Source organism: Bombus flavifrons, chromosome 2 (genome assembly GCF_040668555.2).
Source record: "Bombus flavifrons isolate JBK064 chromosome 2, iyBomFlav1_principal, whole genome shotgun sequence".
Taxonomy (NCBI): Eukaryota; Metazoa; Arthropoda; class Insecta; order Hymenoptera; family Apidae; genus Bombus; species Bombus flavifrons.
This window is the reverse complement of record NC_138443.1, coordinates 18,267,382-18,295,133: the sequence shown is the minus strand read 5'-3', so window position 1 is coordinate 18,295,133 and position 27,752 is coordinate 18,267,382. Positions and strand designations below refer to the sequence as shown.

General features: G+C 31.5%; 1 protein-coding gene across 2 annotated transcripts in view; it reads left to right on the top strand.

Moving 5' to 3' along the window:
* The first annotated feature begins 21,543 nt into the window (after positions 1 to 21,543).
* SLO2 (slowpoke 2) overlaps positions 21,544 to 27,752 on the top strand; it is a 188,101-nt gene continuing 181,892 nt past the window's right edge. For both annotated transcript variants that reach the window (XM_069132249.1, XM_069132248.1), the window contains exon 1: positions 21,544 to 24,779. In XM_069132249.1, coding sequence (XP_068988350.1) covers positions 24,523 to 24,779 — 257 coding nt within the window. In that variant the 5' untranslated portion in view covers positions 21,544 to 24,522. The remainder of the gene's footprint in view (positions 24,780 to 27,752) is intronic.

The window sequence follows — 27,752 nt, the reverse complement described above, 5'->3', positions numbered from 1 at the left end:
TGGATGTTTATAAATTAACTAATCATTGGTGATTGAAGGCACGGAATAAAGATATTTTGTTGTTTTCTTTTCCATTCTTCTGTTCTTTTTCTTTCTTTTTCTATTAACGATGCTACATATCACACAATTTTTCTTCTGCCCCTTAATAAAAAATTCCATATAAGCACATACTTTCATTGATAGCAGAGATAGTCGTAAAAATCACAATTCAATTATTTTAGTGGCTTAACTTGTCAATTATAAAATCGTAAAAAAATGTTTGTGCAATAGAATTCCACAAGCTATATTTGAAGTATTCTCTAATAAAAGATCAATTTTTGATTCCTCTTCCGCACAAAGTACACTGTCGTCAAACAGGACGATTCCCAGTATAAATTATTTACTATTTTTCGTCGAAATAGAGCGCCATTTCTTCTTCAAATATTAACGCTTCGCTTGTTCATTTTGCGTTTCATTAACTGAACCCGATCGAATGGCAAACATTAAACCTATGGAATATTAAACGAGACACATGATACTGGTTACTAGCTGTGTGTCGAACTGCATCGTGGAACAAATATTTCACCATAAAAAGCTTGTTTAAAGTTAAATAGGAAATGCACAGCGAATCATTAAAGTTTATCCTCCTGGTTGTTTAAAATTTTCCATATATTTCCGCGTAAACCACATGACCAATGACCTTTTAGAATCAAATTTTCCAATTGATTTATCACATATTCCAGACTATTATTAAATGATATTAATTGTTAATATTAATTACCTGTACTCTCGGAAGATCTGCGCGTCAATAATTTTAATAAGCTGCGAATCGGATGTTTACCAGCAAACCCGAAAATAGTCATTTTTCCGGTAAATGTTAAGAATTCTTTTGTCAATGGTCTTTGTGGTAGTAGTAGTATTAATCGTGAATGATATCAATTTAAAAAAATTCGAAATTTTTGTCAAAAGCTTCGTATACGTATATAGATTACCAATAGCAATGAGCAGATGTAATATATACATATACTTTGTACGTTGATTATTGCGCGACTCTTTCAAGGGTATGGCACTTCGTATACGTACGTAAGCAACATTCGACTCGTGCTCCAGCTCATTCTTGCTTCAACTGCCGCATTGTAAAGATCGGAGGAAAGCTTCTACCCATTAATAATTTAATTATTGGTTTGTAACATTTTAAATTATTAATTTATAATATTTATACTATTAATTTATAGCACTAAAGTCATTAATTTAACACGATTCTACTGTTAATTCTTAGCAATTATTTTTTAACAGTTATCCTATTAATTTATGACAATTATATCGTTTATTGAAAATAATCATACTATATTAATTTAAAATAATACTATCAATTAGTAATAATTAAATTAATGATTTCGTTTATCTAATATTAACAAAATTTTTAGAATCTCTGGAATGATATTCTTTTTCTATTTAATTTTATTTTTCAATTTTAAATACAGCATTTAATTTGTTGTGTTAATACAAGGCATAAGTATTGAATGTTTATGGGTGAAATGTAACTTTTTAAGTACACTCAAAAACCAAGGAATCAAACCGTGATTTGATTTTCTCGGTGATAAGTTCAGATTTTAAATACGGTTATTTGAGTTCACATACGAGCTTAACTCCCACAAGTTACTCCTACTCACGACACTCCTACTCATTTTAATAATTAACAGTGTTCAATATACTTTTGTTGAAAGATATTTGAAAGATATCTTTACCCTTGTGTATAATCCTGAGAGAATAATTCTAAAATTTTATTTTTGTCTTAATGAATTTCAATTCATTGTCATAATATATATTTCTACTTAATTTCGAGGATATAATTATTAGTTAAATAACATCAAATATAACGCAGTTAAATGACCTTAACAATTTCTTATATACTGTGTCTTATTCCTTTTAACAAATTGAATATTATATTGTAATTAATTAAGATGTAATTAATAAGATATAACAGTACGTATGAAGGATACAATTTATGAATAGACAACACTGACCTGCACGCTATATTTTAACGATAATTTTTACTCTCTCGCGCATATGTGTAAATACAAATGTATTGAAATCAGATATACTACAAGCCTTCAATACTTTCAGATTCTAATTAACAAATTTCAATACACAATACTTTTTTACCATCGGATAATTTTACGTCTTCTGCTCTCGATAACATAATATACGTAATGTGTATACAATATTTTATTATTTTGATGATGTCTAATGCTTTCTGAAGTATTGTAGAAGTATAGAATTCTATACTTTGTTGCGATTATCGGATATCCTGCTCTATACTTTATTTATAATTTCATATGTATAAGATTTTACTGAATATACTGAATCAATAACACCGAATGCGGAACGGAAATGAGAAGATGCACAAGCGACCCCCAAAACATGGAACACGAAAAGGCATTGCATGTCACGTCTATTCTGTACCTCGTCGGTGGAGATACCTCGTCCGTAGTAGAGGACATAACCACAGATGGACATAACAAAACCTGTGCTGTTCGAACAATCGGTATTTCAGAACATATGTTATCTACCCTAAATTGATAATGTCGAATATGACGTGAAAATGGTAAAGGATTCAGATAACTGCCAAACCTCGTTATCATTTTTGTGTCAGTTCCAATGTTACCGATTAAAAACAGTGGGATTTTCAAATCATTCATATATTTATTTCAGAAATGAAATCTCAAATAGTACTATAAGTTTGATAAAGAAAGATTATCACGTTAGTAGTTTACAAAAATTATTCTTCTGTGAAAGAATGCTAATTGTAATAAAGAAATTGTATTGAAACAAAGATCTCATAAATAGAAATTCAGATATGTATTCCCATATTTGTACATTTTCTGAATTTCAATCATAACGTATATATTTTTTAACTACTAATCCAGAGAATACATTGGAATTTTGTTTTAATATTGGATGAATTTTCAGCTTACATCGATTTAAGCTGATTTATATCATAATTTGATTTAACAAGTACTTGAATAGCATATTCTATAATTAGAAAATATAGTAAGAAAGATTTATAAGAAGCGAGAAAGAGAAATAGACAGAAACTATACCTTTTAAAGGAAATAACAAAATATAAAAGAAAAGAAGTGTATGATTACATACATAATATAAAATTTAAACAGATTGTTATAGGGTAGAGAATGTAATGTTTGTTATTCTGATACTTCTCTATTGTCCACAGAATCTGCAATGTGATACAATAATCACTAGACTATAGAACCAACATGAATTACCGTTATATGAGAAGATACAAACTATCCTAGAATTTGTGAAATCCAACGGTGATGTTTTTCTCTGATATACGAGATTTTATGGATAACCACAAATTTGTGGAACCTGAGACGAAAAATTTCAGCACCATAGAGTCTAACACTTTACAAATTATTAACATTATGGTAACAAGTATGATAATAAACGAAATGAAGTTTTGAAAGAAAATTTTACAAATTAAAACATCTCTAATTATCCTATTATAAAGGTGTAAAATTATGAAAAAGAATTCTGTAACTTGTCAATTCACTAATATTATTAGTTGGTAAATTATTGTGTAAGAGGCCTCGAGTAATTCTAATATATTTACAATAATATTGATGATATAATACTCTTTTCATGTATAACACATGTTGGAAGCGCATTTTGTAATCAGAACATGCAAAATAACTAATTGAACATCGCGGCATCTGTAATTAAAGATAATTTCAAGTAGTTCAAACCTGAATACGTATATATATACGTAGCTTTACACTGAATATATAATATGTTAATGAGGTAGAAAGAATGTATCACCATGCTTTATGAAACGTTATTACAATCAACATATTGAACCTTAACCAATGCTCTATACGTATTTAATAATTCTTCAAAGAGAAACAGTTGCCGAGAGGATTGTATGTATAATCAAATGACACAGAAATCGTACTTCTATTAATTGTACAATACATTGTAGGAAGAAAATGAACATATAAATGATTCTACACCGATTATAAAACTTTTGAGGCTTATACTGTTGTTCACATGGTCGATAAATGTTCTAAAAAGTAAAGTCAATAAATGTTTCAAGCACATTCTATGTTTGGATAACATCATTGCATTCTTTGATCTCTTAGATTAATCATTGATCGATATTGACCTGTATTTAGATTGGATGTTGGTGAATATGTGAATGTAATTTATGAGTAGTCAAATTGAAATCATCGTAAAATCTACTTAATTTTATAATCAAATATAATTTAAAAATGAAATAATAACAATTATTTTCGTCTGATGGCGCTAGTGCTGCATTAGAGTGTTCCTATTCTCGACTATGCTTCTATAGACTAACGTTTAAAATATTTATACAGGCAGCAATGATTTCTTCATGTATCTGTCTGAATTATCTTTACCTGATGCTTTTACAATAATACTTTCATGATACATATCATTTATTTCTCTAAGTAGCGTTTTCAATTCTCTTGCATACAAATTATCTTTTCAAATAGTAGTATCCATGTATCCATGTATGTAAATTATCCATGTATGCAAAAATAAGCACATTCGTTACACTTGTTACTAACAAACACATTATTATATTTTAAACTTTATCCAAAAGCATATTCTCAATTCTGATGTATCTTCAAATAGCGTTAGCTCTAAATCCGTGAAAGGAACAATAAAATCTTTTGACATTTAGTACGAGGAACGACCTAACCTTTTTAACTGTTGATTGTTACATGCATAAAATTTGTACAGAAAGAAACGTAAATAACGAAAGGAACAAAATTACAAATAAAGCTGCGGATATAAACAATACATACCTGTAATCTGTCCAATAGACCACAATATGTTTTTCATCGTCGGAAGGATTCCTGAAAAGCTCCATACATCAAGATTTCATACGCGTCACCTTTTTGGCTGCGGTTGAATCCGAGGATTTTCGTCCCCTTTTATCTCAGCAGGTGTTTGGACGGTTGATCGAATAGGTCGTCGGTGGGCGTCGTCAGGAGCGTGGTCGACGTTGCGAGCAACGAGGATGCGTCATCATTGAAGCGCGAGACACCGTTCAGTAAGCGTCGAGCGCGCGCGCTTCGAATAATTCGACTGCCTGTTCGTTTAGAAATAAAGCGTGATCGCGTTGCACGTGCCGCGCGTTCTACACTACCGTCCCATTACACGCAATGACAGTTTTACTACGTGATTCAAATTCACGTTACATTTGACACTTCCTGTGCATTTTTAGTAGAATTATCAATAATGCTTGTTGGCGTTAGATCTGTTTTAATTTTTCATAAAGTAAGAATTTTGTATTACTTTGTAAATATATTTCAGTGAATAATTTAAACACAGTTTTGAATTACGAATTCGGTAATCTTTCCGTTGAAAAGTTAAAAACGGTTGGACATTAAGCACGCTTTTGATATATAATTATAATAATTATTCGAAAACAAGAACATGATAATTGAAAAATATATAATTGTGCAGTGAAAGTGATTGCCAGTAACGGTGAACTTAACAAGAGAATATTTGTTATTAAGTAATTCGCGAGATATAAGACGATGATATAATTTGATTTAACGGAAGGTGCTTGTTGTATTCTTACTTTCGATAACAGTGGAATTGATTTACATTTCGTTGATGAATTTGGTTAATTGATCTGAGATGTTCGCCTTGCGTGGAAATGTGTCGATACTCGTGAAAGTGATAGTTCTCGGTAAAAGCATTTCTCTTGACCAATCGATGAGAATGATACGATTTTCTTGAATTGTTTAACAGTCTCATGCACGACATAGAAACGGTTACAAACATCGTTTACATTGACGATCGATAGAAGAAGATTGTAAGATCGAAAAGAATTGTGTCAATGTATGAGATATGATGAAAATTCCGTTGACCTGTGATTCTTTGAAGGAAATAACCATTGACGACGGTAGCCATCTGATTCGACAGAAAAGAATGGAAAATCTATTGAGAGATAAGGATTCCAATTACGTAAGTACATATCAGTAATAATATTTTGTAATCTAAATGTAAAGAGCAGACTGTTGACTATGTAGACTACAGGAAAACGTGATGGAGTCACAGTTACAGCCTTTTCTTTTACAGGCATATAGTTTTAAAATTCACTATGTTGTTAATGAATTGTTTCCATATTATTTAGTTTTGGGATTAAACATGTATTTTTCAGGTTTCTCGTAAATTTAGGAATATTGTTTGTTATGATATTAAGATATCGACGGTATTTAATATACTTTATGTAAATTAAAATATATCATATTAATTATAGGAATATTCAGGTCATTGTTGAAGGAATATTCTGTATGTTACATTTTGAAGAGTAGTTAGTAGCTAAGAATATACAAATTTGGAAACAGTACAAATTTATCATAACACAATTGTGTTGTCATAGAACAGGATGAAATAACACAAATTTTCGTTTTTGTCTTTCACATTAATAATCTTTTCTTTTTATTAAGAAAAATGTAAATTTTTCATCCTGTGCTCTATTTTATATCCTTTAGATTGGTCTAGTTCGAACATATTGACAAGCAGGAAATAATACGCCAGCATAAAGAATAAATTGAAGTCATTAAGACTGCGTAAACAGAGTCTTTCGTGGGCAAAAAATGTGTTTGGAAACTTTTGCTACAAGTTCAGTGTAAGGAGTGTAAGGAGTGTGATATTTACATCACACATTTTTTTTATCTTTTATAGAGAAACAATCGTAGAATCTAATTAAAACAAAAACAAAACTAGGTTTATATTTGTTTCTGAGATTAAAAATGTATTTTTCTTACTCTCTTGAACATTAAAAAATATTTAAAGCATTAGTTATATATGTAGATTCGTATCTATTGAGTTAAACTAAGATTAGTCGTTTTTTACTGAACATTGAGAATTTATCACTTGTTTAAACGATTATATCTTTAAATCTATTAATTTATTTCCTTTTTTAACTATCTCATATTAAAATACTTCTTTTTATCGACTAAGAGACGTAATAATTAAGAAATCAACAAGATTTGAACTTAGGACTTACAATTTTCCCGAATAGACTTTAAAAATAACAATTTCTTCCAGTTTCTATTTTTATTTTTCGATCTCTCTTACAAAAAGACCTTCAATTTTTTATTAATCAATGTTTTCGACGATCATCGAAATCATCATTACTTTAATCAACATTTTAATAATAATCAATTTTCTACTGTACGTTAAACAAGAGTAATACTGATTTTTTATGTGAAGTGTTAGAGTAGTAATCACTGAAATGCTACATTCAAAACTATTCGTTTGGAAGTATCTGACGTGTAGTCAATTACATTCACTCGAATGCAATGCTATTGTATTTCGGCAAATGGCCTTCCTCTAGAGAATATGATATATCTACCTAATACATTTGAGTGGAACAAGGCGTAATTGCGGAACAGTATTGTATATCTACTACTGACACTTTACCACTAATCACTAATAAGTTTCGATCGGAAGCTCCATTTTTGTGCTTTATTTACTCTCGGCTCTGTGTGTAATCTGCAATCTTGAGGTCTGTTATGAATATTATATACATTTCGATGTTTAACCAAAATATAATATACTTTTTAATGTAACGACATTTATTTACTAATTTACTTTAATTACTTATTAACAAGGTAATTAACAATATTTTGAGAGAACATGCTATGTGCGAAATACTGCATTAATACTGTATTAATTTATCAAGTAATTTGTTTCTCTTGGAAAAGTTTAAAAAATCGTGGACTTCGTTGTCATTCAAATTACATATCTTTCAAGAAGGCATTTAGTTTATGTTTATCATCAATTGTGTTGTGTCTTGTACAATTTAAAAATTAATATTTTAATCATTTTTTAGTAATAACTAGAATTAGTGTAAAATATATTAGGGATCCTGAAATTTATAAACATTGCAATTTTATACATTTCTATCTGTTTTATGTCTAATAACTAAATAATATAGTTAATGACGAGCAAATTTAACATTAAAAGAACTTTCCAGTTTTATAAGATAGTGTAGTACCTATTTCAATTATGGAGAAATGTAGTAACTGTAAAAAAATGTAAAATTATTTTGAGTTTCCCTGTACCTTTTAATACTTATGAATATTTTGCGGTTTGATTGAGTACAAAATTACAATGAAGTATAATGTAATTATATAGTTATTGTCTTTACGCAAAATGTAGTCTAACACAAGCAAGAAAAGTAATAATCGTATTACAAGGTATTATCATTTAATCTGTTAATGGTTGAAACTATAAAAGTTTTCGATTGTCGACTTACCATGAATCGATTTTATGACAGGAATTGCCGGTTTTCATTATCGTACAGTGTAAGGGTGTAGAAGGGTAGTCAAATCTGGAATACCATTACCGACAAATTTAGATTTGTATTTCGTCACTGCAACCTACCCAATTTCCGAGATCTATATACGATTCGTCGTCTTTCCCCAAATCCCATGACAATATCTTGAGATTATTTCGGCTAGAACATGGCTCTAAATTTGGTTCCATAGATTTTTGGTTTGGAGATATCCGGTCGCGTGGCAGGTTTCCTAATTTGCTAAATGTTAGGAACATCTCGACAGTGACATGACAAATAAATCTAATTTAGCAATGTCGTGATCTCAACGTACCGTTCAATCTTATTTATTAGTTTAAAGCTATTCAATGTCCTTGATCTCTGAACAATTTTGCACTGAATTCAATTTTAGTATCTGGGGCATTTAAATGAGATGCGTTTACATTTTATGTTAATAAACGCATATGTTCAATATGCAATTTTTAAATATTCGTCTTGTCTTCAATCTTTCAAAAGAGCTGACGTTAAGTTGCGTAGTTTACATGTTAAGCGATCTTGACATCTATCAACAGTATTAAAATTCTGTTAGCTGCAGCTTTCTGAATCTCGTGTAACTTCATCAGAGTATTAATAATCAGTCACCTTCATTAGTTGTTCGGCACGTTTTATTAATTGGCCACCAATGGATATTACGTGCAAGTACAGAGAACATCAATGAGAGTATTAATTCGCACCGAATTAGCGGAACAACATAAATGCATGTATAATTAAAGCTAATTGAGTGGTAATGGTTTCAATAAAAATATCTCAAACGAATGGAAAAATACGGAAAAATTCAATTTTAAGTTAAATTTAAACGCACCATTACAATTTTGTTTGGAGTGATTACTCCCTTTTCTATCTTTTATTTCTTCTTCCCTTACAACGCGATAAATATATCAGAGAATAAAATATTTTATCTTTCTGTTTGGATTTGTACGTTATTGAAGTTTTGGCGCTGCGAGAATATAAATAGTAAAAGGGTAGAGAATAAGAAATACAAGAGGTACATTCAAAAATCAAATTTAAGTTGTAAGTTAAGTGGTTGGAAAAGTACACCATAGGTGTAAGTTAAAAAGAAATATAGCTGGAAATCCGTCCTAATGCGGAGGGAAAGGACTATGAAAAATAAATAAATATAAGAGAATAAAAGAATAAATAATTAACGAGAAACAGTATTAAAATCTCTCCAAACAATTCAGTATAAGTCTGTGAAGTTAAATTATTAAAGAGATATCTGTGTTTCCTGGAAAATGTACGCCTGCTAACTGATTACTTTAATTTATTAACTGAAGCTAATGAATATCATCCAAACAGTAAATGTAGCATACTCTCTTATTACTTGAGTTCTACCACCGACATGAATAATTTCTCGTTGTGCCACAGATCGAATATCAGCATGTAATCGAGTAATTAGTGGGTTTTCCCTATGGTCATCGCCATATGTCAGGAAGGATACCATGTATATAGGATACACTCGTGTTCTTTGTGATGTAGTTTAGTCGAAAGCTTTCGTGGGGTTGTAAAAACACGAAAGTACTATTATAAATAATCTGAGGATGTTTACGCGTTTATGTGAAATTCCAAAGTGCAAAACTTTACACAATCCATATATTTCAAAATATATAAAATTTGCAAAATATAGTACTCGTTATAATACTCGTAGTATGTTTTATTCCTCTCAATGTCAATAAAAATGACGACGAACTGCAATAACTGTGGTCCAAAAAATTGAATTGAATATGGAAATTTATACTGAATTAAATTTGAACTTGATTTATACCGAATTAAAAAATATCAAATATTAAATTTTATATATTCCTGTTTCAGGTCGTGATTCGGTGATTGTATGATACGATTACAAAGCTTCCAGCAACAGTGGCAGTTGTAAACAGTATTTTTCGTGGTACCCTCGGCACGATCGAGGAGTACACGAAAGCAACGTCTAAAGAATTGTCCAACATCGAAAACGGTTCGTGCACAATGAATGAACCAGATCCTTGTCTACCACTGATTTTACCTCCGAGATATAGACTTCGCGATCTTCTCCTGGGGGATTATGCTTTTAATGATGACGGCGAGCGGTGAGTAAATCTTTAATGTTGCATATTTCCTTTCAAATGTTTGGAGAACAAAATATACATCACTGTCTAATCTCCAGATATTTAAGATATTCCTCTTTTCCTATAAGAATGTTGTATCGTTTTATTAGTATCATTGCGTGAATTTTATCAGTATGTCGTAAGTTCTTTTATAGAAGTTGGAAGGACATTCGAGCACCTGTACCAATTTCCGATGAATTATCTGTGCTCACTAGGAAATATTCAAGTATTACTTACTTACTCATGAATTTAAATCTTCGTGAGATATGACTCTCGTATTAATGTCTTTTGGGCGAATGGACATTTATCTCAATGTAAATTACCTTAGTCCAATATAAAAGTAAGTTTTCGGATAAAGAAGAGAATGATAATTTGTTTATGTTACAAGAGTATTCGAAAATCTCATTTTCTCAATATAATTTTAATCGTGTAACACTTTTAGTCTCTTCACTGTTATGAAAGTTGTAACTAAGGTAGACAACACTATAAAATATTGAAATATTGAAATATTAAAACATATTCTTTTTTATTTCAGTTTCATTAGAGATAGTATGTATAAATTATTGATCTATGTATAGACGCGTATAATACTTTAATCTCGCTGAATATAGTTAGTCGTTTAAGAGATTATGCTTTACTTTTCGTATGTGATTGGAGTTTTTACTAAAATGTCAGATAAATTTATTTATAAGAGTGGTACTTTTAATTTTATATATCTCTCTATCCATAATTTTGTGTTTCTTAACCATACTTTATTTTGTTTTACTGTATTTGTAATTCAATTTTGAACTCGTTGCTGCTAAATTAAAATAGTGATTCGATTGACTTCAATTTTATAATTTTCATTGAAACGCAAATTATACAAAATATTTCACATCAACTAGCTGTTTCTAGCTGTTTGACTATAGATACATTGTAATTTAAAACAAAATCCTCTTATATGTTACAAATAATTACTTCTATCCGTCACACCTACATCTTATTTAATTAAACAAGATTTTGATTACCGAGAAATGTTTAAAATTAAGTAAATAATGCTGACGTCGCGTTCATGTGTTTTAATATGGATATGTAAAGTGATTGTAAAGGTGTGGCTGTGTACTAGAGAGACCTTATACACAAGTATGAAATTCACAGGGGAAACTAATTCGTTTCACGAAAGGAAAAAAGGTTCGGAGGGAACAAATTAAATTGCCTGTTTTCTCAGTTGATGAGTTCTTTTCGTTACGAAAGAGGAGATTTGGGGTTGAAAAAGAAATGATCTCGTGTTTGAGATCACCGATTTTGTGCCTGACCCGTAATATCTTGTTTCTCAGAAATGTTCACGAAACTGACGGCACCGATATTATATTTAGAAGGAATATTCAGTAAAAATGATTCATTGATATTTTATTTGTACGATATAAATTACCATTTTATTATATTAAGGAAAATCGAAAAACAAATATCAAAGGAGAAAGAAAAATAACTGAAATTTAAATAATACAACAAAATCAAAATTGTAAATGAAAGCTACGCTAATATTGTAAACAATAATGTTTAGCATTAAAAGGATTTAAATTGCAAATGAGTTAGCCTCTGAATGTATCAGATATTTATTAAACAGCATGAGCATCATGTTTCATTATACTGTGTCTGTTCTTTTAATTCTTTTTTCTTCAATCCGGAATGTGTCCCTCCCCAACGTTTATTTAATAATTCAGACTTTATAATACGAGTAAAACAGAGAGTGGGTCATGAATTGAATGGCACAATATCTATTAGGATAGTCATCTTGAAATTTCAAAAGATGGGATAGCTCTAGAGGGGAACCAGAAATAACACTGAATTTAGACTAAATAGGATACCAAGTTTTTTATTGGAGAATTATCATAGTTGTAATACTAGAATTATCAGAATGGTCGAAATAATCAACACAGAATTTGTCATAAAAATTGTATAGATGTATCACAGTTTTGTAGAGATTCAAATGATTCTATAGTTATAATAATTTTAGAAAGAAGGTAAAGACTGGCACATCGTTTTATTCTTTTAGAAGAAAAATTTTTGAAAGCTACCAAGTAATTTACTTCTCATATATTGACTGATGCTTTATCGCGACATATCTTCATCACAATCGATTTCCTCCCCTTGGTTAGAAAGAACGTAATAAAAGGTTCTATAAAAGGGTTCCTTCTTTTGACAACACGCTGTCTCGCATTTTTTACCATTTGTATTGGAATCCCATAAAATCCTCGTACAAGAAAAAACATATTTCGTTACAAGAAAGACGAGTAGAGAAAACTGGTTTCTTTTGAATACTTTAATATTTTACAGCATCTGGTGATCGGAACATGATCTGTTAAAAAATAAAAATACTTAGAGTTATTATATGTGTACAGTTATGTTTTTTTGCACAAAGAAAAAATAAAGAATTGTTTAGGGGATTCTATTTCTTGGATTTATATTTATTACATAATGTATATTACACTGAATCTAGCAATCTTGTAACAAAACTCTTAATATCCAGGAGATGAGAATTAGCACTTACTAAATTGAGTATAAAGTCAAGTAGATTAAACTCGAGGAAATATTTTTTATAGCATACTCACGAGAAAAAGAAATGTTTATCAGAAATAATTTCTATATGTTGCAGCAAACAAATGAAATTATTAATTTTGATAAAATCCTTAGAACAGTACCAGTTATTAAATAAATTAAATTAGATTAGATTTAATTATTTAGCTATTTAATTTAATTTAATAATGTGTCACAATCCTTATTAAATTCAGACTACAGGCGAGTCAGTTTGAGATTCACTCATCTATTAATTCCGGACAAAAAGCAGAGACAATTTTGCATGCTTTGGACTACCGCTGAATCGTTTCTTTGAGCGGAAAGTCTAGTTTTTTACGCTCCAGTACCTTCTCATCCTTTAGAAGAAAGTCGGTCAGAAGCGCGTTTGAAATAAAAAAAAAGAGTATTGGTCGAATCCTATAATAACTGAGTTGAATTCAACCGAAATTACCCTCTGCAACTTCATATCTATGTATGAAACACGTATTCAATGATGAAACTTTTAGTTTGTGCCTTTTTTTTTTATTATATCCACTCTCATATACGTATCTCCTTCCATTACGCATATATTTATTATTTCTTTTACCATTCTCCTTAGTTGTACCTTGTAAATATTCGAAAAGAATCATTCATAAAATTTTTATTTGCCACGAAATCAACACTCGTTTCACTTCATCCACTTTTCACTTTGTTCACGTACCCGTTTTATCGAATTTTTACATCCAAGGAAAACGTCAAATATAGTGCCACGCCAAAATGTGTTTTATTAGCTTCATACCGCGATGCAGTCGCGTTGATAACTCAAAAGATAGATTTGCTACCTTCGTGTCGGCGCACTTTCATCTTTGTGACTTGCAGTTAACTATCAAGCAACACTTAAATAATACATATATTAGAGATGGATTGAAATTTGATCTTTAGATACGTGAAATACGTTATAAGTATAACTCTAGAAATTATCGAAACTCGAATCCCTCAAAAGTTGGAATGCTTACTTATTGATACGATTGTAAAATCGTATCAATCAGAATAAGTTTAAAGCGTAACCAAAATTGGATTATGTTATTAATTAAACAAAGATAGTTTTATATCGCAATATTCTCGTAAATTATTTACACAAATTACTGTTAATCTGGATTTCGAGAGCTTTGATCCACAAAAGTAGCAGAAAGTTTCGAGTATTGAGAACTCGAAACTGGAAAGGTTTCGAGTGTACCATCCCTAAAATATACACCAAAACGTGTCGTTAAGTTCATGCCGCGATTCATTCGCATACGTAACTCATAAGGACGATATGCTATCTTCGTGACGGTGCATTCTCCTCTTTGTGGTCTCGAATTAACTATAAAGAGGCAGTTAACACGATTTTAGATTCATCGATGCAAATATATGCAAGGTCAGCACCAACTAGAATCCTTGGTCCATGACAAGATGGTCATAGTGTTCTTTCATCAAAGATTCGTGACAAATAGTACGAGCTTGTACAATAATTTGATCGCATATATGTATAGGTCTATCGAATTGAAACCAACCGAATTTTAAGATTGACGCAGTGAAGTATTGTCTTATTTCGTGATGAGGCTGAGGCTGGCTCTAAGAACCACACTTGACACAATTAATATCGACCGGTCTTTCTATTTTTGTTATTTTCCGCTGTCTCTTCTCATTTGGTCAACTGCTTCGTATACGCGCTCCAAGATACAACAAAGTTTCAAACATTTCACTGGACATACGATTTCGAAACCGCTATCGGACAAAGTTTCCCAACATATTTCTTTGTTGCTATGTGAAATCGGTTCGTATTGTGCTGAACTTTGGGGAGTTTCAAATCATACAATCACATTTTTTTTTAGAAAAGTTAAGGGGACTTTGTGTTTACTTGTTGTTCATTTTTGTATATTATTATCTATACATGAACAGCCAACAATTTGGTATCATTTTTGCAATACTTATTAGATATAATTAGACAATTATAGATAGTAATTTTCTTTACTTCGATAGTTCTATATCAATGTATTTGAAGTTACATCCAAATTCGTGTTTATTAAATTCTGTGGTTTTCATTTTGTTTTGTATGATCATCTTTCTAAGTTATTTCATTACGAAAATGCTGTATTAATATTACTTGTGTTAAATGTTCTTGTTGGGTATCGATACCGGATAATATCATTAAAATTAGCTGCAATGATGGAAGTTGGCACTAAAAACATCATTATGTTTCACAGTAATCATTATAACCGGTTTACTCTTCCGCACCATTGTCATGAAACATACTTATAGATGTATATTTACAAACGCTTAACTGAATAATATTTAAAGCACAACACAATTTCGAATTGTCATAAATCACAAATACCTACAAATAGACCGCGCATGTTTATGCAAATTTGTGTTATTTTGAATATAGTTAATTATAGGAATGCAATCTAAATTGAGATATTTTTCTCCCTCTAGATATTATAACAAGTATTAAATATTACTAAAATGAAATAGAAAAGTAATAATTTTAGTTACTATTTGAAAAACAACAGTCAAAGAAATGGAATCTAAATAGAGATTTGTTTTATTCTTTAAATGATAAAAGAACTTTACTTCGGATATTTTGTGTATTTTTACATGTTATAGGCATTCTATATAATTTTGCACATTCAAATTTCCTATAAATGCCAAAATATTTGCAGTCTGTCTATAAATTATAAGGATTGAGAAGATACAGTAAAATTAAAGTGTGAAGGGAAAAATGGTAATTCTAGTTGCTATTTGCTGCGAATGTGTCGTACAAAATATCAGTTTCGATTAGACGAGCATATCACCTTTAATATAGGCTTGACCGAAATAAGGAATAGTAATGACTATATGCCTTCAAATTCTGTTCTTTTCTCACAATTCATATAAAGCTACAATTTTCAGGTAGTCATTAATTACAAGGCAATATTAGAATCTGCAAAGTGCTTCTTAAAAAATTTACATAGAAATGGAGTTATATTCAGGAATTTATGATAGGTAGGATAAAAAATCTACATAATTACTAAAAAAATATAAATAAGGTCGCAGAACTGTAGTTTATAAGAAGATGACAATAAATTGTTTAATTTCCAACATTTCTCAAAATTAGTGTTAAATTATCTGATTTCAAAGATTTCTTAAAATTAGTGATAGATCTTTTAATCTTTAACATTTTTAAGGGACCACCAACCTTTAACTAACACATAAAAATTTTTCCACACCTGTTACTCATTTATACAAAGTATGTATTTAAAGTATTAATTAAAATATATATCTTTATTTTAGCTTTTTATTTTTTCGCAAATTCTATCCCAAAAATTACTACAAATGATAGAAGCATAAAAATTGTTTAATCCTTTCATTGTCCATTGAAATCACAATATGCAGCAAAACTTGAGAGAACTTATCGTACATTGATTTTATGCATATTGCCTGTTAATTATATTGTCTGGTCAATATTATGTATTCTTCATACAGTAGATCTTAAAACAGGAAATACATTTATAAATATTTATTCATAAATTTATTTGTAAGTACTATCAAAGGCAGCTATAAATATTAACAGTCAAACAGTTTATGAATTTAAACAGAACGATATTCCTCTATCGAAATTCTCTTTAAACTTGTGCAAACTCGTTTGAAATTTCGTTGTCAGAGATCTCCAGTTAAGAATATAATAACGAATAATTACTAATTTCAAAGGCAGTTCAGTTGTAAGATGTCGCCTTATTTCATTTTAACCGTTTACTCGGATATGATTTAAAACCTCCTTTCGCCTTTTCTTGATATCTGCAAGATACAATTTTCTTTGAAACACGCGCGTTCTGAGATTTACATGCAGGTGTCGATGAACGAGCTCTTTATTACCAACATGCTTTTTAATTTCTCGTTTCGATTCTCTGTTCTTCGTCGAGGAAATTCGTGATTAAAGGAGATAGTTGGAAACGAGACATCTCCTCGCCTAAATGGTCAACCTTTCGAAGTTGCAATTGTCTTTGCATCTCCGGTTGGCAGGAAATTGAAGGCACCGTCTATACTTGCCCACGTATCGTTCAACGACAATGACAAACTACAAACTCGACAAAACCGGTTGCCATGGAAATCGATATTTCGAATCTTGGTCGTTGGTGGAATCTTTCTTCCGAGAACAAATGGTAGAGATATTTCTTGAAAATCTGTTTGAGTCGCTGATGTCTCTACTATCATATATTGCGCGGTGTTTGCATTTTTGCAATCCTCCAGTGTATTCAAACAAGCTACAAAATGACCATGTGTTTGGGACATGTTTCAACATTTGGCATCGTAATATACGTGTGCTTATATACGTACACTATGAAGTTTATCAAGACCTATGATTTATAATTTTTATAGTGTGTTCTTTTTAATAATAATGATAATTTTTGTGACTATTTTCTATAGTGAAGAATATAGAATATATTTATTTATTACTTCTTAATGTTAGGAAAGATTTCTATATTATATGACTATAAAGTATACATTTTTATAAGTATGATTTTATAAGTATATTCAAACAGTAAATTGAGGATAGTCTTTAATTTTGATGTATATGAAAAACGGCATAAGTAAACTTTTTGGACAGTTCAAAGAAATGATTAATGAAAGAAAGAAAAATGTTATAAATATTAGGAAAATTCAATGATTCGATTGAAAGTCAATATAGTAATGAATAAGGCAATATGTCGTGGCGTTTATTGATCATAATCACTTCTTACAGGAATATATATTTGGTTTCCTTGATTGTAATAATTTAATGATGGAAACGCAAAATGAAAGTATAAAATATAGCTATGGCACTAGTCATGATATGTTGAAAACTACCAAACAAAGCTATATATAAGGAAATAATTATTTGATTATATCATTGTTTTAAATACTAATGATTATTAAAAATACTATGAAATGTTCAATGTCATGCTATTCTTGTTATCGCAGATTCCAGTAAAATTGCGTTTGTATCGTGTTGTGAATATTAAAAAGTTTATCAGGACTATATTGCTATTACTCTGGGTCCTGGCGTGATTTAAGTTGGCGAACTTCTCTTTTACAGTCATTTCTCCTATGAGAATACGTTCACCTTCACTTTTTTCTCGGCTTATTAAACAAAATTCACTTTTAGCTCGGAGTTATAATTTCACAGATACGAACTCATAAAGTTGTACATGCTAGAAGGGGCAGTTAGAAATTAAATTGAAATAAAGTGCGAATATGATGAAAGTACTAAAAGAGATTAAAAAAGAATATACCAAAACCATAGTTCCGAATCAATCAAATCAATAGTTGCAATGGAAAATGGTATGACGTTGATTACAAACTTTCTTACATCGCATTAATAAATTATTTAAAATATCTAGATAATTAGGGGAAAACTTGAATTGTTACCGTAAACGATTCAATTTACAGTTTTAATTTAATTCATTTTCTATTTTAATTTAAGCCATTCTATAAAATTCCCTTCATAGAGAATAGATCATGAATGTAGGAGACCAAAGTGAAACGTTCGCCTTTGTTACTGTAATTACAGTTACGAATTATTAAAGTCCTTTCAGTGCAAGGGTACTTAGGAAAATTGCTTCACTCTTTTTTTAATTTTCCTACCTTAGTATGTGGGACGTAAATGTCATCTGACTTAATCCTGTGAGATTAATTAAAAGTTGTCAAAATTATATTCAAGTACCTCGATAATTTTATCACATTTTTATAATTAGATATATTATTTATTTCTAATATTCACACACATACACACTCAGAGTAGATAAATTATTCATTATAAATTCTTAAATAAATGTCATGAACATATTTTCGTCTCTGCTGAAAAGAAAATTACAGTTGATGAGATAGTCAATACCCTATATTGCTGTGGTATTAGTTCTGTTAATCGATGCATCTATTCATTTCCGCGTATGTTCAATTTCCTGAACTATGCAATAGTATATGAAGAATACTATACCCTGTTACTGACGATTACTGTATAAGGGTACTCGAAAGTAACCACAATTACTGGATTTTGAATATTTGGCAAACAGGTTCAATAAATTGGACAAAACAATCCAACTGTGTTGTTGTTATAAACTCTTGCACTGCACGTAGTGCGTTGTTATGTAATTATTACTATAATAAATATGCAACTATTAATTCATTTTTTGCATATAAAAGCTACTCGGAAAAAACACGGTAGTATATTTGTTGATTCACTGATTCCAAGAAATTTTGTATAGCACAACCGGAATACATAATATTATGATATTCAATATTTTTTTTAATATTCATAAATAGCACATATTTAACTAATCAGGTATTTGATATTCAAATTAAATAAAAATGTAGTTAATATGCATATGCCAATTAGCAATGTATTCAATTTGAAAAAGGAGGCATGACCCGTCATGTTTCTTTTCTGTAGTATTCATATAGCGAATTATGTTTTTAAAAATGAATATCAATTACTTTAAATATTTGTAATTGTTTCAGAAAACGAAGATAGTGAATTAAAAAGTAATTTTGTCTCTATCTATTGATAACTCTTTGTAAATTACTCTTATGTAGGTAAAGTAGAATATTTTGGTTCTTTAAGAATCATTTCTGAAGTTTCCCGGCAAAAATCTAATGTTACTTATTTTCTGACTCTCGGAAAACACGCTTCTTTGCACGCTTTGAAACAAATTATTTGTTGAAATCTGATTCTTTTATGTTTTTGGCGGACCTGTTTTTTGAAAAAAATCTTCATAGATCAAAGGAGTAGATTTCTTTGAACCAAGGATCAAAGTATGCTTATGGAGAAAAACAACATCTTTCTACCTTATCGACTGCTTTTACGGAATTTATAAAGCTTTTGAGCTTGCGAGTTTTATATTTCCTACTCAGCGTTATAACGCTTCCGCTCTTATGTAGAGTGCGCTGCTTGACGTTGCTAGGTTTTTCATAAGATAAAGACCGTGGTAACTTTTATCTTCTTTGTCTAATCATAAGTTTTCGTATAATTTAAAGAATAATATATGATATATTGCTTTTACAGTACAAGTTATCAATATTACCAATATTAATAAATATCTTTTTATAACAATAACAAGTTTGATATTAAAGGCAAAAGAAACTGTACAATAATTTTTCCAAATTGCAAGTTACCTGAATATTTTATTTAACGAAATATTATTTAACGGTAAAAATGGAAGTCTATAATTTTTAACTTATTAATTTACTAATATCACTTGTTAAATTATCGTACATGTCCCCAACAGTCAACAATTTCTGATCACGAAATATTCATTTTATTCTTCCAGTGTAATATCAGATCTTAAATGACAGATTTTAGTTTAAAAAACTATTGTATTTCCCTTATATTTTATAAACTAACCACTTTTGTTGTTAAATCAACCTTACATACATACTTTCGTAAGTTTATTTTAAGTCATGCGAATGTTGAGTATCTCGAGAGGTGAACCACGTGGCGTATTGAAAGTCCGAGCTTTCCGCGTTACGTTAGCCATCAGTGCGCAGGCTTGATACGCAAGTTCAGCTTTTCCCGGCGCGAATCGATGCTGTACTCCGGTTGTCCATTCATCCCGCTGTGTTATTCCCAAATAATTTCGCTCTCACTGCGTATAACCTTCGACGTTACAGAATTTAATCTGGTATGAATTTATACTGGTTCGTTTAAAACTATCGGGACGACATTATTGGGTGAAAGCACCGTTTTAGACAACTTTTAAGAAAATCTTTAATGACAAAATGAAAATTTTAACGACAATCTTTAAAGAAGAAAACAGAAAAGATAAAAAAAAAACATTTCTATCTTTTCTATCGAATTATGTAACAGTAACTGCCCTTACTGGCTATATACATCTTTATCATACTTTGATAAAATGCGAAGATAATTATCTCATGTAATTTAAAGCAAAAATTACATTTTATTACTTCAAGAAGTAAAGTTCACCCATTCGTCGAGAGACACGTGTTATTTATGAAGATACTATAAAATAATCTTATCTAAATCATACAGCACTTTTATGAGTTTCGAAGAATTCTTAATGTAACATAAGTTCGAAATATGAACTCGTTCTGAAGCTCGTATTACGATCTAGTATGCCATAATAACATCGATATAAGTGACACTCTGGCCCATAGATGTGCTCAGGCACGTTTCATTCAACCTAAGCAGGATTATTTATCACAAACATCGATGCGACGTCGAAGTTGATAGGAAGGATCTCGCGTAAGTAAATGATGATGACACAAAAACGTAGAAGCATCTCGTGCAGCGCAGTCGCCTTGACAACGGCGGCGCCACGTGCGTGTGTGCCGTTTTGTCGGAAGCGAGATGGAGAGGAAGCCATCGAACAGGAGAAAGCGAGTAAGTTGAGTGGACAAAGTGAGAGAGAAGCGGAATGAAGGAGAGAAAGGGAGAAGGATCATGACGTTGAAGAAGGAGGCAGGAAAAGAGTGGGGCGAATGTTGGTGATCGGAGAGGAGAGAGTAAGGGGTGGTTGAGCACGAGAGAAAACCGCTACGATGTACCGCAGTACGGGGTGGTGAGCTGCGAGCTGGCTCCTCGACAGTGAAAAACCAGTGAGCTGGAGGACAACCTGACACAATCCATAGTGATATGTTATCGGGACTGATGTGTCTTGTCCAAGCGGTTTGCGATCCGCCATTTCCATTCACCAAAATTCTCATACGTTTCGATTCTCATGAATCGCATCAACACGAGTCTTTCATACCATTGAATGTGGTATCAAGTACAACTTCGTTATTTTACGTATCTCCTTGAGAAACTGTTCGATCTTTTTAAGAGGGAAAAATATTTTTGTCGTGTGTGTGGATGTAATTCAGACAATCTATGAGGATGTCGTAACTTTCGTGTTATGTCAAGGCCGATGCAGTATGTAACATGTCGATATGTCTCACTGGTTCAACCACGGTATCTCGATCTTAGACACTTGTCTCTGGATTTCGCTGGAGGAAAATGCGCCACATTACCGCGATATTGAAAATACCGGGTGATATTTGTCAGCGGTTAAATGTTCCGTGAAATTTCCTCATGAGCCCTGATCAGCTGATTCTCCGTTTCTTCGCCAATGGCAATCGAGGCTGTGAAAATTATTAACGTTCGACGACGGTGAACGTCGATTTAATATTCATCAGTGGTTACCTTGAAAACGTTCCATAGAATTTTTTCTTATACTTATAATCTCGTATCGATCAAATCCAACAATGCGCGGTTCGTTCATGAAACGATGAATACGGAGATTGATGAAGACGAAGTAGACAGTAACATTCCAGTGAATATTCATCGAATTGATAACTATTCGTTGTTTATGAAAGAAGGAAAATCTATATCGTGTGTTGTTTTCAAGTGTACGGTCGTTATTTATTCGTGAAGCATATGACGTTTGTGCTAACGTACATTAAGAAATTTACATTATGGACGAAATCTGAAGGTAACATCAAAAATAATTTCGAAACACGCACAGTACTCGGCAAGCCATAACGATGCTCTTTCTAGGAGATTAATGGGCAATATAAAGCTGATCGCTTTGCAACTTGTCGCAACGTTTCTAATCAAACGCTTATAATAGTTCCCACCATACAATCGAATGTTTCAATCAAGAACAATATGATGAAATAATATTGCAATGATCATGACCTTAGATACTGACCATCACGTGACTTCGTTTAAATCAATCAGAAGTCTGTCGTGACAAGAAGCTGCTACCTATTCCTGTTGAATGGAAAGCTGGTCGTTAAAACCACAGCGATCAGTTAAATCGCCTCTGAGAACGTTAAAGCAATTTGTTTAATTATATGTTTATGATACGTTTCCTTTTGGTCGATACAACGAACAAGCATTGGCGGAAGCATTCACATTTGCACATGGATCAAAACGAGTTCTCACAATGTGTTGTACAAATAACAATAATCATTTGAATTCTCTGAAATTGGCATCATTGGGAATAATGAGAATGTATTTATCGAATGTATCGCGTAGCTTCAGTGCATCGACTGTTAATGCAGCATTATAATGTTTATCGATACAATGGCAATAAGCACGAGATTGACTGTTATTTGACATCAATTAAAAAGGTGATAACTGTTGAACGAAACATTTTTCAGCAGACTTGCTACACTCGTTAAATTTTTGAAGATTATTGTTAAACATAGATGATAGAATTACTTAGAGGATACTTTTGAGATTGTTGTTGAAGTTGCTCACATTTGATAGTTACGCTAGATTGGTTAATAGCTGTTGCATAGTTATGCAATATATGCGAATCGTTATTTCGCACCTATTTTTAAACAATTTTCCTTACATTGATATTGCATTTATGTCGAGAATATACAGAAATATATCGAAATGATGTAATGATTTTGATTGTAAGACATAGAGTATATTGTAAGAACACTGCACTTGTTAACTGGGGTCATTAGCCCTGAGAAATTTCTAAAATACGATTTTGTCGATCGATTCTAAACGAAAATTTGCATTTTTCAATCCAAGCGTAATTTCACGTTTCATCCAAACGTTCTATGAAACGTTTAATAAAGCAAATTTCAAAGTGGATAGTTATTAATTTTCCACGCTTGATTGCCAATATTTAACTCTTAATTAATTAATTATAAACATACATTATATAGAGGTTACGTAGTTTACACGTTCCAGCGAAGTTAAGAGAAATTCAATTAACGAATTCCTCCAATTCGAAAGCATTCGGACAAACATTTCAGTCGGATAACAATTTATTTGATCGTTTGCACGAGACAACGTTTTCGAGAGCTAATTCCAACTTTTGTCAACGACCTGTAAAGGAAGAATAATATGTTCCTAAGGATGTAACGCTTCGCCACCGAAGGTGGCAATCATCGAGTTTGATACATCAAGCGTATCGATTAGAAATTATATTGATACCTCGAAGCGAGTACAAATTGCTTTCGAAGTGATTAAATTCATAACGTAAAGAATTCCTAATATAAATCGTTTTAAGGAACGGAAAGAAGCAAAAGGAGAAGAGGATTAAAAAATCAAAATCAATATTCGTAATATAAATTATCGTAAGGAACAGAGGAGAGCAGAAAGCAAAAAAGGATCAAAAATAAAGAATCAAATAATTACAATATTCGATTCTACATCGTGATTTTATTAATCTGCTGATCATGATGGAAAACGATTTCAAGTTGTGCGATCGGTTTGACTGTTTGAAAGTAATTCGCGACTTATTGAAATACGACGTTTGGACGCATCATATTCCCATGACGTAGTCCGCAATGTGAGAGTGGCAATTTGAGGATGATGTTATCGGAGGGACATCATAGATCGATTCGTACGCTAGTTGTACGATCACGCGCAACAAAGTGAAGCTTCCACCAGGAAAGAAGGAACATCGGGCGAACGAGTCGGCGTTCCGTCAACTGTTCGCCCTGTTTCATCAGCGTAAGCCTCGGGATCCTCTTCGAGGCCAAAACGCTGCCTCGTCGGTTCCTTTACTCGAGATGGGCGCTAGAGCATGGGACTACGAGGCACTGCCGGAACTCCATACCTCGGCGGCCGTCACACCTACTTCCACACCGCCAAATGCACAGCAGAAGACGCATCCGCCGAGGGTCTACTTCCAGGCAGAGAATTTGGCCTCCACCAGGAGACGGAGCAGCTCAAGGTTACTCGCTCCTCAATCCTCCTGCAGGAGACGCAGCAGAAGCATGAGTGCATGGGGCGATCTGTCGAGATCGTCGTTCAAACTCGATGAGAGGTAGGTCGTTGATATTTGAAGCATGAAGCAAACCATTTGAGAAGTTCAGTGAAACGATGTAAAACTTTTTTGGGCAACGAGCTTATAGTCTAGACGCGTATCGCACATGAAACACACAAAATCACACATGGAATTTCTTATTGGCGCAACCATATAACAAACGAATGTAGGTTTAAACGAGTATAAGAAATTATATAACAAATTTTTCTAACTGACATAAGTTATATAAATTTCCAGCCTTTAGCCAGGGTAAACCTTTAAAAAGATAGTACTTTCTCAGATTTCTCACATACTTAGTAAGTTATGTGACATTATGTCCAATAGGTTCTACTTTTATATCTTCTGAGTAACGTCCTTCCTACAATCTTCCCAGGAAGTAGGAAGTTAGGCACGTCGTAAGCATTAATGCACAACTTTTCTCCTTGGCTTATTCCTTTTACGTATTCCGTGAATTATTATAAAAGGAAACTTGTGCATTTAAAATTCCTCTGTGAAAATGAAATGGAACAACCTGCTCAAAATGTACAGCTTTCTGGCTCTGCAAATTCACGCTCGGAGTAAACGCTTGAATGCGTAGCTAAAACTGTTAAAAGTATCGTATGCCACGCAGAGAAAACTTTAAATATCGATATCTGATATTTTTATATTATTTCGCACTTTTAAAACTGTTTCAAAAGCGAAAAAGAAGCTAACGAATTCTTCACCTACCAATACGTGTTTTGTATATCTCCTATATTTTTATACCTATATCTTTTTATATCTCTATTTTATATCTCCAGTTTCTTTTTAAAATACAGATTTAGTAATTGATTGTTCTATTATAAAATAATATACCTTGTGGCCCTGATAAAGTGTATTATTATTAAAGTCATTTATTAATATCGAAATCAATATCGATATAGTAGAAATAAGAAAAATATAAAACAAAAATACGTAAGCAATATTGTGATCGTCCTGTGTAAATTACTGCTCTCTAGTAAAAATAAGCTATTTACTTAACCCACTTTCAACTTATCTAGATAAATTGAGTATAAGACATAAATATTAGTATCGTTATGATCAACGACAATATATCAACATGTCGAGGGCATGACGAAGCAAGAAAAGAAAACTAAATAAGATGAGTATTTATACATATGGTATATACATACTATATACATATATATACTATATAAAATATGAAATACAGTAGAATTTTGATTATCCAAATTAATTGCGATTTTTATACATTTATGGGAAATTTAATACATTATACACGGCATGCAAAAATATATGAAATATTTAAATTACAATGTTTGTTGTAACACTTTGTAGAAACAAATCACCACTTTATTTGAACTTCTTTTGGTGATATACAAAATGCTTGAATTTTATAACATGCATATTACATTACTATCTGAATTATTCGTTTCTCATTATAAAAGTAGCAAAACATGGATATGAATGAAAAATATAATAAACATTCTAACAACTTTTGGCAATATAACATTTATTTAACAATATTATGCAGATGGAAACTATAACGTAATGCAATAACATGGATGAAACGTCGAAATTGTAATATAGAAACTAATATGTAAAAAAGTGAGAAGGAAGAAGAATTTGCATAGGACTACATAGGACTAAAATGTCCCGCTTCAGCAGCTTAGAGTTGTAACACGCGTTTCATCCAATTTTGCTGAATTTAACTTACACGTTGCTGTATCTACGCAAACTGCGACATTTGCTTTTCATTTTCTGTATGTTTTTGAGTGGTTACAGATGAAACATATACATTCAATCACATTGAAATATGTCTGTTATTTTTTATTCTTTTATGTTGACGTGTGTTATATCTTTCGCTGACATTTTGTTAAACTAAACCAAAACTGGCAACTTATTTATTGCCAAGTACACGTAAACATTATTCTCCTTTCTATTTATTAGCTCTTCTATCATATAAATTCGTATATACAAGATAGCCTATATCGTGCGAACGAAAAAAAAGTATATTCCATTAAATAAACCAGCCGATACCTCACCCTAAAACAGCTCCTTGTATACGTTTGCTAAGCTTGGGTCTTTAATTATCAGTGGTCGTTTCAGGGACTAACCAAACGTGTTTTACTGTCAACGCATCGAAAACCAATAGCGACCCTGGTTCGGTAATATCGAGAAATGTCAATTAGGGATTTCGAAGCTTCCATTAATCTGGAAAAAGGTCGACACACATTTCATGTAGTGTCACACGGACTTAATATCAGAATTTCTAAAGGAAATTTATCGTGTAACGGAAGTAGCTTGGGAATTCTTGCCATATAGGCATTTCTTGATACTATGAATTTATATCGTTGTCATTATTTTCTAAATGTAGACTCTCATTCAAAAGTTTGGATCATCCTTCGCCGTTTGAACGTACGTTTCTGTGAGAAATAAGAACATTATGGCTTTCATTTTTAAATACAGGATGTCCCGTGGTAATAATAATACGATCGGCGAGACAAATATAGAATAAAATTGTTTCATATGACAATATCTTTCCTTATATTACTGAATCACGTTGTATAATTAATACATAAGCGCAATGCGACGAAAAGATAATATTACGAATAAAATTACGAATAAAATATCTTTTATAGAAGAAAGTAATTTCTTTTGAAATTAAGACATGCTCCAAATGTTTGAGCAAGAGCATGTACTTTCCAGGTGTTTCGTCAGTACAAGGATGAAATAATTTAAATTTGCATCACCTTCATTTTTAACGTAACGCTGTTCAAGAGCTTTGCGCAACACGTTTTTCCCTTATTTCCCTTTTTAACGCTATATTCGTTAAACTGGCATCGCGCGTGAAGATATATAAATTTACTTTCAAGGAATGTTGTGTAAGTTCTTGAACGCTTGAAAGCGCTATGTGAGGTGTGTGTTTGTATGTACTTTAAAGCTACCAGCTAACGTTGGAATTTACCATACGTAGGATAAGAAAAGGAAAAATTT